The sequence below is a fragment of the Ursus arctos genome, unplaced genomic scaffold, assembly GCF_023065955.2.
Source record: "Ursus arctos isolate Adak ecotype North America unplaced genomic scaffold, UrsArc2.0 scaffold_36, whole genome shotgun sequence".
NCBI lineage: Eukaryota > Metazoa > Chordata > Mammalia > Carnivora > Ursidae > Ursus > Ursus arctos.
The window spans coordinates 9,925,307-9,953,149 of NW_026623050.1; the positions used below are offsets into that span (position 1 = coordinate 9,925,307).

Consider the following 27,843-nt stretch of genomic DNA (forward strand, 5'->3'; position numbering starts at 1 on the left):
TTTATTGAAAGTTTTGCTCTTCACCTAGTAAAACCATTATTTTTTTTGTGTGTGTTGTAATTTGACAATAGAAATTATTAATTTTTTACTATCTATGATTTAGAATAGCTTTGACTTTCTCTTAAAAATTTACTTCCTGAGTGGCCACATCTGTTTTTGATGCTTTTGTGTCCATGTTCTCTTTTTGACTCACAGGAGTACATTAGGATGACACAGAAGATGCCACTCTGTCAGTGCTGTTTCCTGCTTGCTATTTTTACGAATGATTCTGCTTGTCATCAAAGTATACTTCTATTAAATAATCATAGATCAGTTGAATAAGAAATCCAGTGGCTTTTGCTGGTCTGTGCCAAAGAAAATGACAGCCTATGTTAGTTACTGAGTAAAAATCTTTATTGTGTTGTGTGCATTGAAGTAGATCTTGAGATGTTTGGAAATTTTTTATGATAATCTTCAGCAGCAAAAAAGGCTTTGATTTGAACTCATAACTGAATAAATTTTGGTTTTAGTGTAGTTACTGAAGGTTGGACTTTTAAGATTGAATATCCTTTTTTTTTTTTTTTTAAAGATTTTATTTATTTATCTGACAGAGATAGAGACAGCCAGCGAGAGAGGGAACACAAGCAGGGGGAGTGGGAGAGGAAGAAGCAGGCTCATAGCGGAGGAGCCTGATGTGGGGCTCAATCCCATAACGCCGGGATCACGCCCTGAGCTGAAGGCAGACGCTTAACCGCTGTGCCACCCAGGCGCCCCCTGAATATCCTTTTAAATGGACTTTTCTCTTTAGGAACTATTTCTACTGAAACAAACTTCAAATCAACTATAAAATCCAAATTGGACTGTTTTCATTGAAATTAATACTGGATATAATGGAATTAATACACACTAAGACTCTTTAAAAAACCGTACGGTAGTTAACATTTTTTTGGAAATGAAAGGAACGAGAGTTGGTTTTTAATCCCTGAGATAACAAAGTAACATTATGGTTTACACCAATTTATCTTGAATAGCTCACCTTATTTTTATACTTATAGTTACTGAAAGGAAATTTGAAATAAAAATTTTCTAGAAGTAAAATTTTTTTTTTTTTTTTTTTTTTTTGCTTTAAGTGTTGTTCCTAGGCAACCCATTTCTTAACTACATCCCTAACCTTTGAAGTTAAATTGAAGGAGCATGGCCATGCCTTTCTGTAATATACCCTGGTGTTACTGTCAGAAGTAGAACATTCTGCACAATCAGCTGTGGACCTGATCTCATGTTAAGTTACTCTGAGAATCCTGCTGTGGTGACCTGGAGCAGCCACAGTAGACGCAGAGTATCTTTGGGTTTAAAATAAAGAAAACACGGGCTGCCTGGCTGGCTCAGTTGGGTAGAGCACACAACTCTCGATCTTGGGGTCATGAGCTTGAGCCCCATGTTGGGTGTGGAGCCTGTTTAAAAAGTAAAATAAAATATACTGCAAGAAAGAAGGTAGAATAAAGACATTTAAAAAAGGAAATAAAGAAAATGGCATGGCCATCAGTTGAAAGTAAAATTATGATATAGGAAAATTTTGTCTTTAGTTTTGCTCTCTGATCTATTTACTTTTCCCCTTTTCAGGTCTTCGTGTTGACTCACTCAAAGCACCAATTAGCTCCCTGCTTTATAATCCTTTCCCTGTAATCAAACAGGAAAGAATCTGATATTTTACAAGGACTGGAACTCACTCATACTGATGTTTTATTTTTCTTTGTCAATTGTATTTTAAGCCTTTTATCTCCATTTAGAAATAAAACTTTACGTCCGGATAAAGGAATTTCAAATGTTGTTAGTGAAAAACTTTGTGGGGAGGAGGAGAAGCCATCCCAAATCCTGAAATCATCCTAAGCCTCAGGTTCATTCTGAAGATAAACTTAGCTACTTCAGTTATTTTACTGTGGGTGACAAAGAAGCCTAAAGACCACCAGTTGAGGTACATTCTCTAGTAGCTGCTTGGTGGTGCTCATTTCTTTAAATTGCGGTGACTTTCAGTTCTAGAACCTTTCCTGCCTGAATACAGGCTCACTGAACTGGTTAACTCTGTAAGCTACAAGGCTTTTTGTCGCTGTCTCTTGCTGAGATCTCGTTGTCTCTGTAGAATCAACATGAATAGCTGAGGCCAGAGTTTCTGCTACCTCTAGTCCTCTGTATCTTAGGAGATGGGGCCAGGGATCCAAGTAATAAGCAGAATGTGTTATTCAGGGATACTTAGTGTCAGATTTGCTATTTTTATCTGAGTTGGATGTAATAGATGAAAAACTGTGGAGATCAACCATGTTTACATATTAGAGAATTAATAGAGTAAAAAAATTTTAAATGTTGCTTGACTAAACTTCAGAAACAGAATGGAATGGTGGTTGCCAGGGGTTGGAGGTGGAGTGGGGAAAATGAGGAGATGTTGGTCAAAGTGTACAATCTCTCAGTTATAAGATGAATAAGTTTTGGGGATTTAATAAACAACGTGGTGATTATAGTTAGCAATACTGTTTTATGTACTTGACAGTTGCTAAGAGAGTATATCTTAAATGTTCTTACCACAAAAAGAAATGGTGATTATGTGAGATGATGGAGGTGTTAGCTAATGCTTCAGTGGTAATCATTCACAGTACATAAGTGAATTTAATCAACATGTTGTACATCTTAAACTTATACAATATTCTATCTCAAAAAATTTTTTTAAATAAAAAATGTGGCTTGAATATATAAACATAATTATTAACTACAAACATTTTATGTGATTCATTAACTTTTCACACCTGATTATTATACTATACAATAACTATTAATATGCATATTGTTAGGTGTTTTATTTATATACTTCAGCAAATGTTCATCTGACTTTAAAGTTTTTATTTGTTGTCATTGTCACAGTTATGATTCCACAATAAAATTTATAAAGTAGTGAAAAAAATATGCTCAGAATCCCACCGCTAAACATAATCACTGGTAGCACTTTGATATATTTTTATTCTAGTCCAGTTCTTTACATGTATATAATTACATTATAAATATATTTTATCTCTGCTTTTTGAAAACTTATATCCCAAGCATTTTTGGAGTGCCTTTAAAGTAATAAGACTAATTTTAGAAGCCTTCCATGAAAAGTAGATGTTATAATATTGGTACATTATGGTTAGATATATTTAGTCTTAAGAGATGTTACTTATACAGAAAAGACTTCTGTTGCCATTTATAAAAATTAAGACTTTCTTAACTACTACTTTTGCTTACTGCTAAGGCTGCTAGCTAATTTTTTTAATCCTCTAAGAAACTGACATTTCTCTTCTCTGGCTGAATTTCTTTTATTTGTAGGGTCACGTGAAGAGGAAGCAATCTAGAAAATGTGGGGCGGGTAATCATGGATTAAATGTAAACAAAAGAGCATCTGGGGCGCCTGTGTGGCTCAGTCGGTTAAGCTTCCGACTCTTGATTTTGGCTTGGGTCACGATCTTATCGTCTTGAGATCAAGCCCCGACACTGGCTCCTTCTTTGCATTGGGCCTGGAGCCTACTTAAGATTCTCTTTCCCTTTCCCTCTGCCCTTCCCCACTCCTGGCCCTACTTTTAGTCTACTCTTCAGCTTGGAATTTCTTGTTATTCATTACAACTAAAACTTTGAGCTCCTGTCCAGAAATTATGAGCTTTGAAAATATAATTACAGTATATGTGGACCTAGCATTAGTAGCAGAACGAGAAATGAGATCCAAAGTGATGGGCATTTAACTTGGGAGTCAAATGTGATTCATAATGAAAAAGAAACCTTGAATTCTGTATCCATAGCTAATACATCTAAAAAATATGATTCCCCACACCCCTTTTATAAAGCAGATAGGTTTAAAGAGTTAGGGTTTTTTGGTTTTTGTCTTATGTCCTTTTTTGGTACCGTTTCCACAGTTAGTATATATCTATATAATATAAAAAAATGTATACTTTTTAAATATTTCTGGTTGATGTGAAAGCCACTGAGGCTATCTTTTTTTTTTTTTTGAGAGAGAGAGAAAACATGTGCATGCAAGCTGGGGGAGGGGCAGAGGGAGAGAAAGAATCCCAAGCAGACTCCCGCTGAATGCCGAACCCAATGTGGGGCTTGATCCCACAACCCATGAGGTCATGATCTGAGCTGAAACCAAGAGTTGGAAGCCCAACAGACTGAGTCACTCAGGCACCCCAAAGCTATGTTTTTAAAATAAATTTTATTGCTGGGATGCCTGGGTGGCTCAGTCTGTTAAGCATCCAACTCTTGGTTTCGGCTCAGGTCATGATATCAGGGTCAGGAGATGGAGCCCCCCATTGGGCTCCTGCTCAGTGCAGAGTCTGCCTGAGATTCTCTCCTTCTCCCTCTACCCCTCCCCCTGCTCACTCTCTCTCCCCTACCTCAAATAAATAAATAAATCTTTTAAAAAGTTTTTTATTGCCTGTGCTTGTGTTATAAAAGGCAATTAAATGTGGTACTAATTACATAATTTAACTGCCTGAGAGTTTGAGTAAAGAAATGAGAAGTGTACATAAATTTTAAAAATCCTATAACTTCTTAATAAGAAGCATTAGAGCGAGTAAACTTTATTCCTTTGATTCTTACCTTGTGTGGATAGAGCAACTTGCTGAACTTCGTCAGGAGTTTCTTCGACAAGAAGACCAGCTTCAGGACTATAGGAAGAACACTACTTACCTTGTGAAGAGGTTAGAATATGAGAGGTGAGATGCTAAGTCCAACAAATAGTTATGAATCTGGAATATTTGTCCAACTTTGGACAATTTATTTCTTACTTTCTGGTTTCCATTTTTCTTTTCTTTTTTCATTTCCTTAGGTCTTTTAAATTCCTTTTCTGTTGTCTTTCTGTGCCTCTTTGAAATCCACACTCTTTTATTTTGATATGTTAAACACCTTGAAAATATCCTTTGCAAAATATGCTTAGTCTGCCCATATAGAAGAGTTCATTGTGAGCCAGAAAATCTTGCAAGGCCTGAGTCTCATTGCATTAGATGTGCAACGACTGACAGGAGAATCTGTGGTTCTCTTTGAGGGGCATCCAGAAGACGAAGCCGACACTGGGAGGTGTCCCCAGAATAGCTGAGGGACTGAGTGCCAGCTGCTGCTTCTGCTCTGCATTTCAGTCCTCTTGCATACACCTCTACACTCAGTTGGTGAGGAGGTCAGGGAACCTCTTTCTAGCAATCATTCTTTAAAAACCTTTGTTATATCTTTAATCAGTTTTATAATAAAAGGTATTTTTTAGGTCTGCATACCAAAAATTAGAAAGATGAACCATATTTTAAAGCACGTGTGTCCATTTCTGACTTCTTACTCTTGTAGGTTATCAATATGCATCTACTAACACATATGTCTTTTAACCTAATAGTATTCAGTAGTTTTCAATATATCTGTAGAATTATAGAGTTAATGTATTCAAAGGTCATATACTATTCCAGCGTGTTAATGTATCAAACTTTGTTTAATCTATCCCAATTGCTGGACTGTTGTTGGAGTTTTCCTTATCTTACTATTATGAATACCAGCTATAAAAATCTTTATGCAGAAAGGATTTCTCCCTCTTATGTTATTTCACTGGTGTATATTCTCAAATGTTGTATTTCTGAGACAGAGTGTTTAATTGGTTTTGTTGCTTTTATCACATATATGAAAGAATGCTTTCTGAAATGGTTGTACTAATTTATAATGTAAATATTTTCCCACACCCCTACCAACCTTGGCTTTTATAATTTGGACTTAATTTTGCTAGTCTAAGAATAGAGTACTACCATATATACATATAGGAAGTTTAATTGCATTTTTATGGTAAAAATTAACATTTTTCTGTATATATTATAACTATTTGTTTCTTTTTGCATGAATGATGTATTTGTGTTCTGTGACCTCTTGTCCAGTGGAAATTCCCAATCTTTATCTGTTGTGTTCCTTCACACTTTTTCTCGATGGCTCCATTCTATCTTATTTATTGGTTTCTTCCATTCTTGTTCTTCTTATGGTTTAGACTCTTACTGTTGTGTTGCAAATGCTATCTCTTGGATGAATCATCTGCTGCCACTCCTTATTAACTCTCATAATTCTAGGTTTTCTCATCTGTTACTATATATTGGTCTCATGGTTTTCTCTTCTATAATGTTTTTCTCTTCTATGTTTGAAGTTGGCTGTGATAATTGTTTCTTTATAAATGCCATTTATAAAAATCATTTTCATCCATCTTATTTCTGTTATTTTAATTAGCTTTATCAGTATTCTCTATCCTCTATTAATGATTCATATATTCTCAGAATTTTGACTGTGAGCTATTTTTATGTCCTTCTGTGCCCACTCTCTTGCTAACTGAATGCTTTATCTTTATAAATGTATGTTTTCAACTTCTAGACAACTTTCAGAAGTCAATCCAAGACAATATAGCCTAAAAGAATGACTTTGTAATTTAGTTTTCAGTGTGGACAACAGATCAAGGAGTTAAGAGTGCAGCATGAAGAAAATATTAAAAAGTTAGCTGACCAGTTTTTGCAGGAACAAAAGGTAAATTTAAAAAATACTTAAGTCAGAATATGTTCTTGTTATAAATCTTGTAATTTAGAAATTAAAATATGTACTATTGTCATAAAACATTGTATATTTTTAAGTATTCTAGCTTGCCAGTTTCTAAAAATGACTTGAGTGTTTTTATTTCTAAGTTAAAACATTTGCAAAAATATAACCTCAACTCTTAAAACTAATTTTGAGTTAAATATTTTTTATCTGAATTTTTAAAGTAAGTTTTGCTATTAATAGATTTCTCAGATTGTAAAGTGGAGATAACCTTACTGACAAATCAGTTACTTCTTATTTTATGCATTTGAGAAGAAAAAACTTGAGACACATTTTCCTTAAGTATCAATCTCTGTTACTCTGAATTCCTTTCTTAAAACACAGAAATGAGACACTAGCCATATTTTTGGTGGTGGCAAATTATTTTACTAATTTTTCCATTTTCATTTGATATATATTATGAAGGCCCTGCCAGAAATGGAGGGAATTTGAAAAGTACTCGTCATTAGGACATTCATTTTTTTGCACCTTGTAATCTTATCTAACCACAGTTTGTGAAAAGTCTTGTGATTTAAAAAGTGGTAACATCTTACCTATAGGATTAGAAATTAAGGAAACCAGATTTTTGTTCTTAGCTAACTCACTATTTTATAGCATGATACCAAGGGCGTTGTTCTTTCTCTGTTTGGTTTTTTTAATCTACAAAGTGGAATAGCTGCTGCCCATCTGCAGTCTACCTTGAAGAGGTGTGAGCGTAGGCTGCTGGGAGATGACAGGCCCGAGTGAGCTAGAGCATAGTAGAACACAAAAGGAAGAGAGAGAGGTTTGCTGTCGTAATTGCATTATTACAAGCCCAATATATAAAAAAGGGGGTAAATTTACTCTCTTCTGTTCTCCCAAGAAGCACAGGTGAGAGCTTTTCCTTTTTTCCAGACAAGTGTGTACTAGGCTATTTTTATATTATTAATTAACTAATGACCTCTCCAGTTCATCTTTACCCTTACTTTGCCCTAAACGGAATGAAGTGGGAAGTGGGGAGGAATGGAGAGGCTTAGAGAACTTCTCCTTTTTAGGGTAGCGCACCAGCCCTTACCCTTCAGGCCAGCTGCCTAATCCTATTCCCTATTCTACTACCTTAATAAGTTGATTCTGTGAAATTTGAGTTGTTTTTTTCATTGGAACAAATCTAATGGAAGCTATATGAAACAAGCATAAGTTGTATTCAGGGATTTTTTTTTTAAAGATTTTATTTATTTATTTGACAGAGAGAGAGACAGCCAGAAAGAGAGGGAACACAAGCAGGGGGAGTGGGAGAGGAAGAAGCAGGCTCCCAGCGGAGGAGCCTGATGTGGGGCTGGATCCCATAACGCCGGGATCACTCCCTGAGCCGAAGGCAGACGCTTAACAACTGCACCACCCAGGCGCCCCAGGGATTTTTTTTTTAACCAAGCACATGCCTATCTTAGAAATTACTCTGATGAAGAGGTCAGCAAACTAAATCCAACCTGCTGCCTGTTTCCATACTACCCATAAGCAAAATATGGTTATTATATTTAAAAATGGTTGAAAAAAAACAATATTTTATGACATTGGAAAATTATAAGAAATTCATATTTTAGTTTCTGTAAATACCGTTTTATTGGAGCACAGCCATACTGATTTGTTCACTGCTGTCATGCTACAAAGGAGGAGAAATTGTAGACCAGAGAAGACTAGGGAGACCTGAGAGCTTAAATGAAATATAGGATCCTGGATTGGATCCTGAAACAGAAAAAGGCATAATGGAAAAAGTAGTAAAATCTGAATAGAGTCTGGAGTTCAGTTAATAATGTACTAATGCTGGTTTCATAGTTTTGCAAATGGACCATGCTGTAAGATGTTAACATTAAGGGAAATTGGGTGAGGGGTAATGACTTTTCTGTAAGTCTAAAATTATTTCAGAATAAAAAGTTTTATTTAAAAACATTTAGGGGCGCCTGGGTGGCTCATCGTTAAACGTCTGCCTTCGGCTCAGCGCGTGATCCCGGCATTCTGGAATCAAGCCCCGCATCAGGCTCCTCCGCTGGGAGTCTGCTTCTTCCTCTCCCACTCCCCCTGCTTGTGTTTCCTCTCTCGCTGACTGTCTCTATCTCTGTTAAATAAATTTAAAAAATAAAAAAATTAAAAAAAAAAATTTAGGTGGCCCCCTTACCAAAACACCAGCATTGCATTTAGAAAGCCATCTAATTTTATTAAGAATATTTGCTATTGTCCATTCACATAAAGGTACTGTCTTTAATAATGCATCTCAAAGGGACAACATCTTTGTTAACTATTTTAAATGGAAAAGTGTTTTTGAACAGTAATTTGTTGACTTAAAGTTTTGTTTAATATTGCTTGTTTTATCCACATCTACAAAGAGTACTATAGAAATAGCCTTATGATAAGGCATTATAGTGAAATGCACAGAGATGCAGGCTGGCTGTTCAGGTGGTACCTCATGGATTTTCTTACCCTTGGCCTTCCTATTGACATGTTCAAAAATTTCAGTGTTATCATTTCACTTATCAAATTTTAAGCTCAGAATTGGCTCCCAGGAAATGTGGGAGTGAAGATGAATGTGGTTTGAATCCTTCACAATTCTCTATCTTGGTAGAGGTATCTTGGATATCTTGGATAAACTACTAAACTTCTTTAAGCCTCAGTTTGACTTCATTATTCCCAAAACTGTTCATTCTCTTGGAGGATAGATTTGAAAGCAGTTTGTAAACTATGAAGGACAGTGCAAATGCTTTTATTGTTAATTTTATCTGCCAGGCACACTGGAATACCTCTACCTGATTGTCAAGACACCTTTTCTTCTTTTTGTGACAAATTCCTACAATTTGCCTCATTTTTCTAGATTTCCTTTAGATTTTTAGTACTATTGTTTTGTATAACATTACTAATGATTACACTGCATAGTGCTTTAGAGTTGAGAAAGCTTTTATATATGCATTAAATATTAAGTAGAAGGACCTATGTGGCAACACAAGTATGTGTATTTAACTCCTTACCTCTCTCAATTTTCCACTGAAGCCACTCAACCAATATAAAAGACAAAACGGGCCCATCGATAGAATTGAGTCAGGCCTAACAAGGTATATGAAGATAAGTTTCCAAGGAGATGATTGGATTAGAAGCATGTTGGAAGGAATACTGACCTGGGTATCATTCTGCCATTACTTCCTATGCTTGGGTGGCCAATGCACCTAGGAAGAAGTTTGCCTGTTTTCCACCCTTGCTGTTTCTGGAAAAGCCTGGCAATGCCACTAGCCATCTATTACACTTGAGGGGGCACCCATGTGCCAGTCTCCTGTAGTCCACCATCCTGCTCGATTACATTGGCCTACAGAGAACCCACCCTGCCCGTAGCACCTAGGACAATGCCCAACTGTAGGCCTCCGTAGCAACCTACGGTGCTCAGCAAGACTATCTTCTTGCAGCATCACTCCCTTAGCATAGCCAAAGAGAATCACCTCTGCCTAACATTTTAGACCATTTACTATAATTAGAGACTTTAAAAAGTGTTATTCTTTTATTTCATATTAGATATTAAAAACTGAACAGAAAATAGTATTATATACCACATCTCCAAGAGTTTGGAATTTGCACCCATAGTATATGTTTTTAAAAATTTGCACCCATAATATATGTTTTAAAAAGTGAACTGTTTCAGAACATTTAGTTGGTAGTTGTGTCATTTGTTTAATCTTTTGAACTGAAAAATATTTACTATTACCAAATCTTTATTTAACAGCAAGAGTCACACAAGTTTGAATCAAAAGATGAAAATGAATTGGGTATAAACAATCATGCAGTACCTAAAAACATTCCCAAAGTAGCTGAGAATGCTGCAGATAAGAACGAAGAACCCTCAAGCAATCATATTCCACGTGGGAAAGGTATTGCTATTTTGTTTTGTGTTAATAGGATATTGACTTTCTCTACTCACTTTGAAGTGAACATTTTCAGTCATAAAGAATATTGCTTGATTTTAGTTCAGTTAGGTGGCAGTGTTGTTTCAAATTTGGATCCTTTGATAGAGAAGAAAAAAGAGTAAATTGTTTTAGAGTTACAACTATGTCCAAAGCAAGATACAGAGATATGTAGGCAATGTAGCCTATTGCTTTAGTAACTGATTCCTACATTCCTTCAAAACACTTTCAATTTATGTAAGGGAAAAAAAAGAATTATTGGGGTGCCTCAGTGGCTCAGTTGATTAAGTGGCCAACTCTGGTTTTTGGCTCAGGTCATGATCTCAGGGTCATGGGATCAAAGCCCCCTTTTGAGCTCTGCCCTCAGCATGGAGTCTGCTTGAGATTCTCTCCCTCTTCCCCTGCCCCTTCTCCTGGCTTCTCTCTCTCTCTGTCTCTCTAAAATAAGTAAATCTTTTTTAAAAAAAGAATTTTATCATTTGTTACTTGGGCAGAACAAATCAAACGAGGTGGTGATGCAGGAATGCCTGGAATAGAAGAGAATGACCTTGCAAAAGTTGAAGATCTTCCTACTGGTAAGTAAAAATTATCTGAGTATTTACCCTACTCTCTTTTTGAGTAAATGTCGTAGTCACTTGAGAAAAGTCATAGATCTCTGGAAGATTTATATTTGCTGTTTATTAACTACCCATTAATTGCCAGGACTTGTTTAGGATACAGTTGTTTTGAAAAAATTTGCTAAAATTTTGTTAAAGTACTTGTTTCTGTGTTGGTAAGAGTCAACTATATTTGAACATTTTCTTGACTCAGAGTTACTGCTCATGACAGTTACACTATGTTAGAGTCATTTGTGTTTACTTAAAGTATATATGGCTCATATCTTTGAGACGAAATGGTCCCAGATTGCTGTGTTGTTGGTGTGCTTTAATACGGCATGGTAATACCCTTATATAGGTTTTTAAGACTTGGCTTGTCCTTTCAGTTAATTACCCCACACTTTAAATAGTTTATTCCCTATTTTTCTTTTTCTTCTTGAATGGCCATTGCTCTTCAGTGTCTGTTTCTTTCTTCACTAATGTGTCTGCTTCTTACCATTTCCACTTGAAGTCACTGCTGGCATTCTAGTCCTGTTCAGTGGGTTTTTTTTTTCCCCATGTCTCTTTGTTTTTCTTGCCATTTCTATGTTTCTTGGTTGTCTTAAGTACCCCTCCCTGCTGACTCCCAATTTATTGTGGTGAAAAAATGGAAGTAACAGCATGTCTTTGATTCTTCTTGGCTATTTTTATTCCTTTTCAATCTTAGGGATCACTTCTGTGGTTATAACTCATTGTATGTGGCTGAAATTGCTGAGTGTCCTAGGTCCAAATGAATGAATGTTAGTCCTTTCATTTGTATATATAGTTTTGTTATCTTCTCAGATTGTTTTGTGTCTATTCTTTTGGATTTCCAATTCACAGTATATGCCCCTAAAATAAAGGTAAGGACAAGAGCAATAATAGGAATTTAAAAATACAGAGTTAGAATGAGCATGATTTGTTTGTGAAGCGGTGAAGTTATCCAGTGATTCTTAAAGTGTGGTCCTTGGACCAACAGTATCAGCATAACCTAGGAACTTGTTGGAAATGCAAATTCTTAGGTTCCATTTCAGAGTTACTAAGTGAGAAGTTCTTGGGATGGACCCCAGTAATCTGTGTTTTAATAAGCTTTCCAGGTGAATCTGATCTATGCTAAAGTCTTAAAATCACTAACTCTAATTTAATGTTGAGAGCAAGGACCATGTATTATTCTGAATTTTGCAGCACTTACTCCAGTCGTAGACTTACTGAGCTTTACCTTGATTAATCTCTTTTACATAGCCCTTGTTTGTTTTTTAAGTTTCACCTAAAGTTTTGCCAAGGATAAACTGCAGGTTTTTAGTATTTAGAAGCACCCTATTCAGATATATGAATAGGGTTGTTTACATGCTTGCATGCATTTATTTTTGATGTCATATATATATATAAATATATTTGCATTGAAATTCATAATTTTTAACCTCTTTTGTGCATAGTTTTTTTTTTGTGCATAGTTTTCAAGTTAAAATTTTATCATTGCTACTCTAAATGCATAATGTCTCAATTTATTTTCTCATTCGTCCACTATCATAATTTATCACCTGGCCACCAAGGAATTCCAGAGTTAGAGTTAAATGAAATGGAAATGCAAGAGGTCTTAAAGATCTTATCTTGACCATTTTTAGGTGTATTGTGCTTATCAGACAATGGTTTTCAGATGTCTTTCATACATGAACCACTTTAGTAGGGCAAAAATCCTATCTTCCTGCTTCTGCTTGATAAAAAAAAAGCACACAACCATTTCATTGGAATAAATAGGGATGAATAATGATCCTTTTGATGAGATGCCAACAAATTCATGTCTGATTTCTACAGTATGAATTTGCCATATTGGTTCATATAATGGTTGCAGCACTATAGCTTAGAACTGGGAAGAACACACAAAAAAATGTATACGTTTTGTGTAAATTTAGCATTAATGCCAAAAATATCTGTATATGTAGATGCTGTCTACACTGTTGTGGCCTATTAGAGGCCTTCTTCTGGATTAATTTTTCTTTATATTTGATTTTCTATAATTTGAAAACGATATGCTCTGATGTTGTTTTTGGGGGCACTTACTATGCTTGGTGTTCTCTGAGCTTCCTGGACCTGCAGTTTAGTGTCTGACATTAATTTGGGGAAATTCTCCGTCATTATTGTTTCAAGTATTTCTCTTCTGTTCTTTTCTCTGTTCTCCTTCTAGTATTCCCATTATGCATATGTTATACTTTTTGTAGTTGTCTTAGGTATTGTTATTTTTTTCCCCATTATTCTCTGTTTTTCAGTTTTTGAGGATTCTGGTGATCCTTTAGCTCAGAGCTTCTTTCCTCAGCTGTGTCCAGTGTACTAATGAGCACTCTTCCTTGCTGTTACAGTGTTTTCTTACCTCTAGCATTTCTTTTTGGTTCTTTCTAGGATTTCCATCTCTCTGCTTACATTGCCTATTTGTTCTTGCATGCTGTGTATTTTATCCATTAGAGTCTTTAGCACATTAACCATAGTTGTTTTAAATTCCTGGTCTCATGTAATTCCTTCTCTGATGCTAGCTCTGTCTCTTCAAATTGTGCTTTTTTGCCTTTTGATAGGACTTGTAATTTTTTCTTGATAGTAAGACGTGATGTATGAGGTGATAGTTACTGCTGTAAGTAGGCCTTTAGTAACATGGTAGTGAGGTGTGAGGTAGCGAAGACTGTGAAGTGTTCTTTAGTGCTGTGATTTCTGTTCTTTCAGAGCGAGTCTGTGTTTCTGCTCTGTGAACTTCACAAGTTTTTCTCAGTTTTTTTCCTTCCCCTTAGGTGGGACAGGATGGCTAGAGTGGGCTGAAGTTGGGTATTTTTCTAATTCGGGTCACTTAGGCTCTGATAATACCCTAGCAAATTAGGCTCTGTTTACCTAGTTTCTCCTGAGGGCAGGCCTTGTTAAGAAGAACAAAGTGCTTTGGTGTATTTCAAAATGGTTCCTTTTCCCTTCCTCCTGCCTGAGGGGATTATTCCCCCCACTCTTTACTATGGGAATGTAGTTGAGCTCCTGGAGGTAAATCTCACAATATTGTGGGGAGTCTCCCTATGACTGGGTCCCCCTGGAATTTTTAACTCTTTGAGTTATCCACACTGAGCCCCCAGTGAGTCGTCCACACTGAACATCAATTACAGTTCAGGTTTTCCTACCCTGGCACTGGTCCCTGTGGCAATTTCTGCTCGTGAGTCTGTTTTGTAAGCTGTGACTTCCTGTATTCACCTTTCTATCTTTCCATTCTTAGGAATAGTGGTCTGCCCTGTGTCCTCTTCTCTATTATCTAAGAAGAGTTGTTGATTTTTCAGCCTGTTTAGCTTTTTACTTGTTAGGATAGTGTGGCAATTCCTAAGCTCCTTACATGTGGAACCAGAAACCAGAAGTCCTCTGGATTAATTTTTGAGCCTCATTAAACTGTTGGTGCTTTGCTTTGAAAATCATTGTTCATAACAGTTACCCTTAATTATTTAGATATGTATCTTGAGTATAAAGATTATTTTGATATAGTAACTAATGAAAAGAAACTTTGAGCTGTGTAGTCAGTCAGATGCAAACAGAAAGGAAAGCCATGTCATATTTCTGTACTTTGAGCTCCTAGCATGATGCCTTACACATCACAGGGTCCCACTAAATGTGTATGCCTGAATTACCAGAATATCCTTAGTGGTGGGGCAGTGATATCTGGAACCGAAGTGCCAGGGTTCAAATCCTTGGCTCCTATCTCTTAATAGGTGTGTCATGACCATTATTTGCTCTTATCCTTATCTGTGAAATAGGGTAACTACCGTTCCAACCTCATAGCATGAATGTGAGATTTGAATGTAAAGCACGTAGGACAAGGCCTGGCTCATAGCCACTGCTATATAAATCTTAGTTACTATTGTTATTATTATTGCATATCATTAGAAAGATATTTGTTATCTTCTTGTCATTCCTTTTACTCAGTGTTGTCTTCTTCTCTCTGAAGCAGTCTATGCCAAAATTCTTAATGCCTGTGCAAGTTCTGGTGTATATGTGGAGTCCCTAATGGCTGTAGGGGTAGTAACCCCACAGAAGAAGTAGAGAAAAGAACACATCCTTGTCATTTTAAAATAGATTTTTATGTGTTAATGACTGTTTTATTTATGATAGCCAAGGCTATACTAGAAGCTATAACAGAGCAGGGCCGAACTGTCTTAAAACGTAGCTCTGAAACAGTCAAGGGGTATATAGCATGTGCCTATGACTAACATGACGCTTCAGCTTCTGAGCTCCCTGAACCTTAGAGCTAAACCTCAGCGGGTTTTGTTTGTTTCTAATGTTGATTTGAGTTACTCACCAAGATTTTATAGGAGTCTTATAGTTTAACCCATTACTAAACCCTTACCTGAATATTTACCTTTGTGCTGTTTTAGGCACCTGTTATGTTAGACAGTTACATATTTATATCACTAGTTTTTAAACATTTTTTAGATTAAAAAAACACTCCAAACATAACAGAAAAACAGAGAATAATATAACGAATAGCCAAGTACCTACATCCCTCCAAAAGAAAACCACAAGAATAACATAACATTTTGCCACATTTGTTTCAGATATTTCTGTTATTGATGTTATTATTAAAGAAATAAAACATTACTGATAAGTTGAAGCCTCCTTGTGTACCCTCCAGATCCTATTCCTGTCTCTTCTTCCCCAGAGGTAACTACTATGCTGAGATTGGTGTATATCAGTTTCTGTACATGTTTTTAGACTTTTACTGCATTTGTAAGCATCTATAAATCTATAAAGTATTGTTTTGTTTGCTGCCTTAAACTTTAAATAAATGGTGTCTTATTGTGTATATTATTCTATAGCTTGTTTTTTTCCCCCTCAGTTTTACGCTTTTGCAACTTACCCATGTCATACCTGTGGCTTTTTAACAGTTATAATTATATAATTGTATAAATATACCATGATTTATTATTCACATATAATAAACATTAAGACTGCCTTTAGTTTTTTGTTACTTCAAACAATACCACAGTGGATGTTCTTGTTTATGTCTTCTTATGCACATGAGAGTCTCTAGATATTAATATTTGAGTAGTACATTGAGTTACAAAGGTGAGCCGGCTACTGCCTAGAAAACTAGGGATCTACCTGTCCCAGGCCCTCCTCAGTCACTGAGAGTTGAGGGGATCAATAGCTCAGCACACTGGTAACCCATAAACAATTCTCAGCACAATGGTTGCAAAACTGTGTACGAGGGTATAAACTTATTCCTGCATCACAGAATGTCTTCAACTTCAGTAGTATCAGTTTACATTCCTGCTGGTATTATATGACCATTGCTGTTTATCCACATCTTCACTAACATTTGAGTTTGCTGTACTTTAATTTTTTGCCAATTTGACAGTTAGGAAATGCTATCTTATTTCAACTTGAATGTGCTGTGGTACTAGTGGGATTATGCATCCCTTTGTATATTAGCCATTTTGGTTGCCACCTTCTATGATTTTTTTTTTTTTTTTGTAATCATTTTTGCCCAATTTTCTGTTGCTGGTATTTTCCTTATTGATCTTTAAGAGTTCTTTAGGAGTATGTAAAACAAATATCTTCTCCATGTCATGCATATCAACAGAGAGAAAAATCTTATTTCTTACTTGGAAACTTTTTTCTAGTTTTAAGATCCAGTTAATCTCATAGTAAAAATTGCCTCTAATGAATTACTTTGGGGAAAATCCTGATACAAAGATTTTTATGTACCTGAACAATTGGAAGTTCTTTTCTAATTAATAACTTAGAAAGAAAAAGTTACTTCTTTTGGTTTATAAATGCATATTAGATAGAGCTACTCTATTTATAAGATAATTAATTTCCTGGAATAGAGGCTTTTGACCTTGGCTGTATATTGGAACCACTGGGGAGTTAAAATAAAATTATGCCTGGGTCCCACTTCAGAGATTTTGATATGTTTGGTCTGAGATGCAGCTTGTGCGCTGAATGTGTAAGTGTACCTTAAGTGATTGTATTATGTAACTAAGGTTGAAAGCCACTTCTCTTGGAGGAATTTTCTAGATCTACGCTATCTAATACAGTAGCCACTGGTCACATGTATTTATTTAATTTCGTTAAACTTAAATAGAACTAAAAAATCAGTTCCTTAGTCAAACTAGAGACACTTCAAGTGCTTAATGGTTGCCTGTGGCTAGTGGCTACTACACTGGACAGCGCAAGTATAGAACATTTTCATCATTGCAGAAAATTCTGTTGAACAGTGCTACTCTAGATGGTAATAGTGATTACCCTTGGGAAAGAAGACTGAGGACAGAGATAAGGTGACTTATTTTCATCATACAATCTTTTGAACTTTTTGGATTTTGGTTTCAAAATTTCATAAGGTAATTTCATAAATTATTAAAAATAAATAATTTTTTAAAAATTAAAGAGAGGTAATTATAGTGATGTTTGAGAGGAGAAAAAAAGAAAAGGTGATTTTATTTTTTGAAGATTTAATTTATTCATTTAACACAGAGAGAGAGCACAAGCAGAGGGAGTGGCAGGGAGAAGGAGAGGGAGAAACAGGCTCCCTGCCAAGTGAAGAGCCTGAGTGGAGCTCAATCCCAGGACCCTGGGACCATGACCTGAGCTGAAGGTAGATGCCCAACTGACTGAGCCACCCAGGCGCCCAAGAAAAGATAATGTTTAAAGAAGCAATGTAGCGGAGCCTGGGTGACTCAGTTGGTTAGGTGTCCAACTCTTGATTTTGGCTCAGGTCATGATCTCAGGGTCTTGAGATCCAGTCCCACATCAGGCTCTGCACTGAGCATGGAGCCTGCTTGAGATTCTCTCTCCCTCTGCCCCTCCCCCTTCCCTCTCTAAAAATAAATAAGTAAATAAAAATAAAGAAACAAAAAAAGAAGCAATGTAGTTATTATTATTTTGGTTAAGATTCTCTAATGATTAGAGCTTTTAGAGGAAATAGCCAAATTTATAAAAATACATTAAAAGTTTTATCAAATTAAATCAGCGTAGATGTACTTAACTAAATTTTTCTCTTAGGCATCCTGTAAGACAGTAATTGGAAACTATAGCTTTGTTGCCTGTTTTAATAAACCAGTTTATTGAAACCTTAACTCGCTCATTTATTTATGTTTTGTCTGTGACTGCTTTTGTGCCAGAACAGCAGAGTTGAGCAAGGCCTCCAAGCCTAAAATATTCACTAACTGACCCTTTTAGAAAAAGTTTTCAAAGAAACAAATTATGTAAAATTGGGCATGGTTTTTGAGGGTAGGAAAAAATACTTAAATTAACATAATATCAAATTGTATTACTGAAAATTGCTACTAAAGTTACATAAGCTTCTAATGGTACATTGGTTTATAATTTCTTTCATTGTCATAATTTATGGGGCCACAATTTTTATTTGCCGCAGTTAAGAAAAAAAGAATCAAAATAGGGTCTTGAATTAGAAAATACCTAGGGAGAATAGGATAGTTAGCACCCAGTGGGTTTGAGGGTTTAATTGGTGCCTATTTCTCTCCCTTTTTAAAAACTATACTTCTCAAGTACTGTGTTTTAGTGGTTGTTCCAGGGATTACTATATGCATCCTTTCTGTATCATGGTCTACTTAGAAATAATATCGTAGTCCTTCATGTGAAATGTAGAGCTTTACAAAGATGTGATGCCATGAGCCTTGCCTCATCCTTTATTGTGTATGTTACTTCTGTATAAGTCCTAATATTTTTAGTATTATTTTACTTTTAAAATCCTTTTAAGAAAATAAGAGAAAAAAAATATTATGGTCTCTTGCATTTACCATATATTTACCTTTTCCAATTCTCTTCATTCCTTCCTGCAGATTCTAGTTTCTCCTCCTCTTCTTCTCCTCCTCCTCCTCCTCCTCCTTCTTCTTCTTCTTCTTTTTTTTTTTTAGAGAGAGTGTGAGTTGGGGGGCAGAGGGAAAGGGAGAGAGAGAATCTTTTTTTGAAGATTTATTTACTTATTTATTTTAGAGAGAGAGAGAGAAAGAACAGGGGGAGGGGTAGAAGGAGAAGGAAAGAATCTGAGGCACCCCTGGACTCTGATTCTATGTTGATTATTATTTTCCCTTCAGCCAGGGGAACTTCCTTTAACTTCCTTTAACATTTCTTGAAATGCAGTTCTTCTAACAACACATTTTTTTCAACTTTTGTTTATCCGAAAACATTTTTATTTCATATTCATTTTTGAGGTATATTTTTACCGACTATAGAAATTCAAGGGACACCTGGGTGGCTCATTTGGTTAACGGCTCAGGTCATGATCCCAGAGTCCTGGGATCAAGTCCCACATCTCAGCAGGGAGCCTGCTTCTCCTTCTGCCTGCACCTCCCCTTGCTTCTCTCTCTCTCTCTCTGACAAATAAATAAATAAAATCTTTAAAAAAAAAGAAATTCAGATTGATTTTTTTATCACTTTAAAATGCAATTCCACTGTCTTATAGACTCCATTGATTCTAAGCTAGCTGTCATTCTTTTTGTTGTGCCCTTGTATTAGTGTGTGTTTTGTTTTTTTTTTAATTAAGCTCTATGCCCATTGTGGAGCTTGAACTCACACCCTGAGATCAAGCATTGTGTGGTCTTCTAACTGAGCCAGCCAGGTACTGGTAGTATTCTTTTTTTTTTTTTTTTTTGTAACTGCTTTTAAGATTTTCTCTATAGCTTTGATTTTCATGAGTTTTACTAAGATATACCTTGAAATGGTCTCCTGGTTTTCTTTGTATTTGTCGTGCTTGAGATTCCCTGAGGTCCTTCAATATGTGAGTTGATGTTCTTCACCAAATTTGGGGAATTTTCAGCCTTCATTCAAATTCAGATATTCAAAATATCTTTTCTCTATTCTCTTTTTTCTCTTTCTGGAACTCAAGATACATGCATTTCAGACTGCTTTGTATTATCCCAGAGGTCACTGAAGTTCTATTCAGTTTTTTTGCAATATTTTTTCTCTGTCAGTTTGTTTAATGTCTTTGATCTGTCTTCAAGTTCATTGACCCCTTTTTCTATGGTGTTTAGTCTGCTGTTCAAAGCCCATCCAGTGTTATTTTTCATTTCAGATGTGTTTTGAGTTCTAGAATTTCTGTTTGGTTCTTTTTTTAGTTTCCATTTCTCTACTTGGTGTCTCCATCTTTTCCTTTAAATCTCTGTGTGTGTGTGTGTGTGTGTGTGTGTGTGTGTGTAAAACAATTGTTTTTACAGGTCCTTGTCTGTAGTTTCAGCAAGTGAGTCATCTTTGGGTCTGTTTCTGTTGATTGCTTTTTTCCTTGATTATGGGTCATATTTCCTGCTTCTTTTTATGTCTAGTAATTTTACTGTGTGCTGTATGAATGCTATAGAATAGAAGTATGGGTTTTGTGGTCTTTTGAAGGGTGCTGAATTTTATTCTGGCAGACAGTTAAATTATTGGTGAATGCTCCTGGTTCTGTCAGACTTGATGTTATGCTTTGTCAGGACGGCTCAGTTTTGATTTTGTTCTTCATCTGAAGGCATGATCCTTAACTGTAGGGTGTGATTCCCTACTTTTAAAGTAGGACTTGTAGCATCTCATCTGAATGCCCAGGATGCTCAGTGAAGATTCTCTATTGTGGCTGGGCCAAAGGTGCATTGTTTTCATGTGCTATATGACCTGTTTTTGTTCAGCTCTCAGCCCTGCAAGAGCAAGTGCTTTCGGTTAGCCCCCCTAGAGTCTTACCCTGTGGATATATAGCTAAGGCCTCATCCAGAGACCCAAGAGGAATATCCATGCCACTCTCTCTCCTCCATTTCACCCCACACAGCTTCTTTCTCTGTAGTATTCTGTCTTACAAATTCCAACCACCTGAGCAGTCCAAACTCTGATGATCTCTGCCTCCTCTGCTCACTGAGATTGCCCATGTCATGTATACCCCTTCTTTCAAGAGTAAGTCTTGTGCTGCTGGTTGTCCAGTGCCTGAAAACAGTTGTCTTATATAGTTTTGTCTATATTAAAAGAAGTTTGTTGTGTGAGAGGGTAAGTCCAATGCTGGTTTCTATGTCATGGCTAGCAGTGGAAATTTGTGTTGTTCTTTTAAAATTATATAAATGGATCTCCAAATATGAAGGAGCTGAAGTTCACAGGCCAGGTCTTAGAAGCCATATGAGAACATCATTTTAATAGTCTCTTTAGGCATGTACCTGTATTGCTTAGAGGGCAGAGATGGTTCCACTAGCTCATATTTGAGCAATTTACAAGCATGTTATATTTGTTCATATATGCAGAACAAAGTAACATAAAAATGTTACATCATTGTTTTGTATGTAATGGTCATGCTCCAGGATGATTAATATTTTTATGAGCACTTACCAATTAGAGTTTCATAACTTCCCGAAACATTACTATAAGTCAGCATTCATCAGGACTCCTCTTGAGTGTGAGCAAACTAGGTAATCAGGAAGCTCAATACATTGGTTAGAGCCAGTAGTTTTACATTTAAATGTTTTTGTTTTTTCAACATGAATTTTGGATTCTTTTTTCATTCTAAGGATTAATACTTAACTTTGACAACTTCAGTATATATTGAACACCTATTATTTTCTAGGCTTCTATCATAATTCATTTGCTAATATTCTCACTAGCGTCCAAATCGATCATGCAGGGTAAATGGCATTATGCCTGTTTTTCAGATGAAGACTAGGGCTTTGAGAAATTAGTCACTAACCCAAAATGATACAGTTAATAAGTTACAGAGTCATGATGTAAGTCCTGGTCTGTCTGGCTCCAAAGCTCATGTTTTTTATTCTGTCTTTTATTCTTTTGGCTATGCAGCAGAACCACTTGGAGCTTTTAATAAATATAGATCCCTAGGGTGCGCCTGCATGGCGCAGTCGTTAAGCATCTGCCTTCGGCTCAGGGCGTGATCCCGGCATAGGTACCACCTCCTTATTCAGTATGTCCAGGGTGGTATCTGGAATAATGCAGTGCTCCTAGAGTTGAGGACCATTGCTTATTAGTGCCATATTACTTCTCCATAGTCATAATCACTGGATTGTGATGCCCTGTAAGATAGAAACTGTAAGGTGTGAACGTTTTTAAGGTTGTAGCCCTATCTTTGGAAAAAGGAAATGCAGACAGTTCTTTTTTGGCTCTCAGAGTAGGGACTGCAACTGAGGGCTAATAGAGAAGTGAAGGAGAATTAACACTAAACCTTCTATCACCTTTTATAAGCATCTCAGCCAGTTTCTCCAGCAATGACTACTTTGAATTTTTAAGTCAAGTGAATTGTATATCTCATCTCTTCTGTCATGAGTTTCAGGTTCCTTATCTGTGAAAGGCATATTTATCTCACATAGATTTGAGGGTGACATGAGATTAGTGCCTGGTTTATACTAAGCAATCAGAAAATGGGAGCTATTGTTACTATAATTAGTACATTATTGCCCCCTTTGGAATTGTCAAATGTAGTCCCAGCCATCAGCCCCCCAGCCTCCCAGCCCCCTAACCAATTATTCCTAACGTTTTAACTGTTGTGTCTCTAATATAGATCCTTCTTTCTTCTCTGACCTCATTTCTAACACTTTCCCCTAACTCCTTTCTGTGTAGTTCCTCAGATATGTTATGCATGCTCCTGTCTCAAGGTCTTTGTGTGTACTTGATGGTCTTTGCCCGAATGTTTTTCCTCTGTGTTTCTTTCACTCTGCTCAAAATGGCTCTTCTTTGAAAATGACTCTCCTGGGGCACCTGGGGGGCTCAGTCGTTAAGCGTCTGCCTTCGGCTCAGGGCGTGATCCCGGAGTCCTGGGATCGAGCCCCACATCAGGCTCCTCCGCTGGGAGCCTGCTTCTTCCTCTCCCACTCCCCCTGCTTGTGTTTCCTCTCTTGCTGGCTGTCTCTCTCTGTCAAATAAATAAATAAAATCTGTATTAAAAAAAAAAAAAAGAAAATGACTTTCCTGACCACACTAAAGTAGAATCTTCCACCACTCTGTATCATATCTCCCTGTTTTACTTTATACATAGCACTTTTCACTCTGACATTTATATTTTGTACATACTCTTATTTACTTATTATCTACCCAACAAGAATGTAAGCTTCATGGGGGCAATAACTTGGTTTGTTTTGTTCACTGTTGAATCTCCAGCTTTTTATAACAGTGCCTAGCATATAATAGACATTGATAAATATTGTTGAATGATTGAATTTCCATACTGATAGCTCTCCATTATAAAAAATATAAAACCCAGAACCTGAGTCATAGGATAAAAGCTAAGTGATTTTGTGTCCTGTGTTTTGTCTTTATCATAACTAGGCTTTGTCATTTTATCTTTGGTACTTTTCTTTAATGATGACTTTATCAATGATATGTATTTTAGTAGCCTACTTATTAATATTATCTGATAGCAGCATGCTGTTCTTGGTCGATTTGTATACTTTCCCATGGCTCTCAATAGAGAGGCCCAGGCTAAAATATATAGAAAGTTAGAAATGCTTTAATATAAATTATTGTTTGCAGTCTTTAGTGTCTGATTTTTTTCCCCCTGCACTTTTATTGACTTCAAGCTCACATTTATTATTTAGTTTCTCTTAATTTAAGAAGTACATATGGCTCTTGCCCTACTGCTTAGTACTTCCCTGAGAATTTACTCTATCATGTAGGTGTAAAAATGTGTAACACAAAATTGTTTATAATGACAAACTGGAAGTTACATAAGTGTTAAGGAGAAGATTAATTCCTTAAATTTGTTATATCCATAAAGTGTGATATGTAGTTGTTCAAAATGATAATGTTGAGCTGTATTTATTAACATACAAATATACTTATTTTTTTAAATGAAAAAGTCAGGTTATAAGAAAGCAAGTATAATATCTCACTTTTGTGGAGTAAACATTAGATACTTACATGTGTATATGTGTATACAAAAAAAGTCTGGGGCGCCTGGGTGGCACAGCGGTTAAGCGTCTTCCTTCGGCTCAGGGCGTGATCCCGGCGTTATGGGATCGAGCCCCACATCAGGCTCTTCGGCTATGAGCCTGCTTCTTCCTCTCCCACTCCCTCTGCTTGTGTTCCGTCTCCCGCTGGCTGTCTCTCTCTCTGTCAACTAAATAAATAAAATCTTTAAAAAAAAAAGAAAAAGAAAAAAAGTCTGAAGTTGGAGAGTGAGATTAGCACTCTTACTTATCTTCAAGCCCACTAGTAGTTTTCTGGGTCTTCGTTTGTTCTGGTGTCACCAACTGTAACTATTCATTTTGGCCCCTGGGGAAGCCTCTGTCTTATCCCAGGTATAGGTAAATTATCTTTCCTCTTAGTTCAACAAAAACAAGGCTGGAGTTTTTGCCTTTTTTTTTTTTTTAAAGACTTTATTTATTTATTAGAATACAAGCTGGCGGGGGGCGGCTGGTGGGCAGAGGGAGAGGGAGAAGCAGGCTCTCTGTTGAGCAGGGAGCCCGAGGCAGGGCTCCATCCTAGGACCCTGGGATCATGACCTGAGCTGAAGGCAGATACTTAACCAACTGAGCCACCTAGGCGCCCCAAGGCTGGAGTTTTTTAAAAAGGAACTTTTCAAAGAAACAAAAAAGGAAAGTAAACAAAAAGTCAACATAAAAGCATAGAAACCAAAATGTTTACAGAACACACATTTCTTTTTCCTAAGTAGTAGAAGTCTGTTTACCTTAGGTGATGCAGTTTGTGGGGCTTTAAGATTCCTGTGGGAATTCTTTACCCAGATCTTTGTAGCCAAGCCTATTAAATTGGAAATTTTTTGTTTGTGTTTTTTAATTATTTGTTTAGTTGAAATATAATTAAGATTAAATTGGAAGTTTTGATTCTGCATTACCATTTGGGAATGTTGTAGAAGAAAATGGGATGACAAAGAAAAATAGGTATAAAATATTAAATAAAAATCAGATTATAAGATAGTATGTATGATAGGATCCTACTTTTGTTTAAGGCGTATAGTACAATGTACAGGAAAAAACCTCCACCAAACATTAGAGAGATAGTCTTGAAATGATAACAGTGGTTACCTGTACATGGTGGAATTATACTTAGTTTTAAATTTCTTCATGCTTTTTGCTTTTTCTAAATTTTCTCTAGGAATCTGTATTATTCATATCAAAATTTTAAGGGCTCCATATTAATACTCTGTTTATACTGTATCAGTTCTAAACCTCTCTGGGTGTTTTACAGAGGCTCTTTTTAATCCAGCATTTTTTTTCACCTATCTAAATCATAGCTTTGCCTCCAGATAGTCACCTTGTTCTTGAGCAGGAGGCATTATTCTATGAAGCTAAGGACATTTATCATTACTTGTTGTTTAGCAGTGGAGATGCTCTCTCGTGTCTTCTGGTTTGAGTAGTGCCAGAGCTAGCTGTGGTCCAAGAGTGATTAACACATTTGTGGATTGTGACTGACTTCTCTTTCCAAATATATCGACCAGATGCTTGGTGTCCTCAGAGTCTGTTAGCAAATCAAAATTGTATTAATTAAGCCCAGCAAACTATTGCTCTTTTAAGATGTTAGCTGATCTTTATTTAGCTATCTTGTGTGGAGAAGTAGGTGTTGGACATTGAAGCTAGAAATAGGAACAGGATAATGGGAATATAGTGAGATATAGAAGACCTCAACTTCCTGTAAATTTGAGTAGGTTGCTTCCTTAGCATGAATTTTAAATTCCTTGGGTCTTTAAGTTTAGAAATCTATGTAATAATAAATGAAATACAGTCATTGAAATAAACTTTCAAGATTATAAAAATAACCCAGGTGTATTAGTTAGAATTTATTAGGCTTTGGGGCACCTGGGTGGCTCAGTCTGTTAAGCGTCTGATTCTTGATTTTGGCTCAGGTCATGATCTCAGGGTCATGAGATCAAGCCCCTCGTCCAGCTCCTTGCTGAGCATGGAGCCTGCTTAAGAGTGTTTCTCTCCCTCTCCCCCTGTCCCTCCCCCTCCCTCAAAAAGAGAGAAAGAAAGAATTGATCTGGTTGTGTTGTATTAACAGACACCCCCAACTGCAGTGGCTTAAAACAGGAAAGATTTATTTATTGTTCATTTTACAGTCTGATGCAGTTGATGATTCTCTTGTAGCTCTCCTCCAAGCAGTGTCTTTCTCGTTATTTGATATCATTTGTCTTCACATGTAGGATCCTAAGTTGCGGCAGAGACAGAAGAGAGATTGTAGGTGATTTGCACAGATTTTATCGCCATACCTGGAAGTGGCACATTCAGTTTCACTTAAGTCCTCAGAGTCAGAACCTAGTCTTATGGCCCCTAACTGTAAGGAAGGCTGATCTTCTTCTGTGCCCAGGAAGAGTCCGATGAAATAGGAACACACATTGTCTCTGCCACCAAAGTTTTACAGATGGGCTCTCTATTTTTTTCTTCTTGTTTCCCTTTTTTCCAGTTTCCTTCTTTGTTCTCTGCCTTTCCATCTTGTTAAGCTGCCCAAGGAAACAGTAAAGTTAGTGGTAGTGAGTGGAAAATGATCTTTCCGTGTTGCCTTCATTTCTTAAGGGAGAATAAAGTCCCCACTAGAAATGCGTACATCTTTCTTAATGAAGCTCTTTGTACAAAATATAAATTTTCCCTCTTCAAAACTAAAATGCAACTTGTTTCATCAGTCATCTTTAGTTTTAAAATCTGAGCAACTTGGGTAGCATATTCTCATTGTTTCACCTAACTGTAACTGTCAGTTTTTATTTATACTATCAATAGAAAAAGATCTTGCTGTATCCGAAGAGATTCCTTTATTCATTCATCAAATCTTAGCTCAGCTTTTGTTATGTGCCATTTATGCTAAGTGTTGGGGATATAGTGGTGTATAAAACCTGGAGTTCCATCTGTTTTATATCCTGATCAGATTTATTGGTCACCAAAATCTCTGATGGATAGTACAATGTATGTATCACTTAGTAACCATAAGTTAATTAATTAATATATCAGCTATAAAATTTACAAAATTAAAATAAGCATCATAGGATTAGTGCAGTACAAATAGATTCATAATGGTTGGTTTTTAGAAATCATAATATTGACAGGAATAATATGGATCTCTTTTTTCTTTTAGCTCTAAGGAAACCCTCTATTTCTGTTTCTCAGTATGAAAGTCATCAAGCAATCTCCCATATTCCAACTGGACAACCTCTCTCCCCAAATATGGTTCCAGGTATGAAGTCTTATTCTTAAAATTCCATTTGAAAACTAATTTACTGGTCAAGTGTTGTTATATAGTGAATAAAACATTTAGTAGCATGGTGAAGTAGCATTCATTCTTCTAGTTAATGTTATATGTTTCCCAATGATTGATCAAAGGTGAGGGAGAAATAATCATTTAAAAATGCACTTTGTCTAAAGTGTTATTAAGAGCAAAAGAATTATTTGTTATGCCACTCTGGACTATATTCCCTTTCATCTCTGCCAGTCTGTATGTATTTACCCTTTTCAAAATGTGTTTAAATTTATCTCACAGAGTCCTTCTATTAACTACTATATCCATCTGTATTCAACTCCCTACTCCATACTTATAAATATATCTGTTTGTTTTCTACTGAATATGTATTTGATTTTATAGAAATGTTCCCCTAAAATGGGAATTGATATGATTGAAATTAATTATAGTAAGGATCTAAATCAAGGCTTTGATGAGGAAGAAAGGGGAGTGGGGGAAAGAAAAGTTATATCCAGGAGTTACCAGTAAGAAAGAATCAAGAGTTAATGTGGGGTGCCTGGCTGGCTCAGTTGGTTAAGCATCTGCCTTCAGCTCAAGTCATGATCCCAGGATCCTGGGAT

General features: G+C 36.2%; 1 protein-coding gene across 2 annotated transcripts in view; it reads left to right on the plus strand.

The window, feature by feature from the left end:
• Positions 1-27,843, plus strand: part of GOLM2 (golgi membrane protein 2) — a 108,306-nt gene that overhangs the window by 35,300 nt on the left and 45,163 nt on the right. For both annotated transcript variants that reach the window (XM_026479836.4, XM_026479837.4), the window contains exons 3-7: positions 4,610-4,712; positions 6,444-6,534; positions 10,322-10,466; positions 10,994-11,074; positions 27,122-27,220. In XM_026479836.4, the coding sequence (XP_026335621.1) occupies positions 4,610-4,712; positions 6,444-6,534; positions 10,322-10,466; positions 10,994-11,074; positions 27,122-27,220 (519 nt within the window). The remainder of the gene's footprint in view (positions 1-4,609; positions 4,713-6,443; positions 6,535-10,321; positions 10,467-10,993; positions 11,075-27,121; positions 27,221-27,843) is intronic.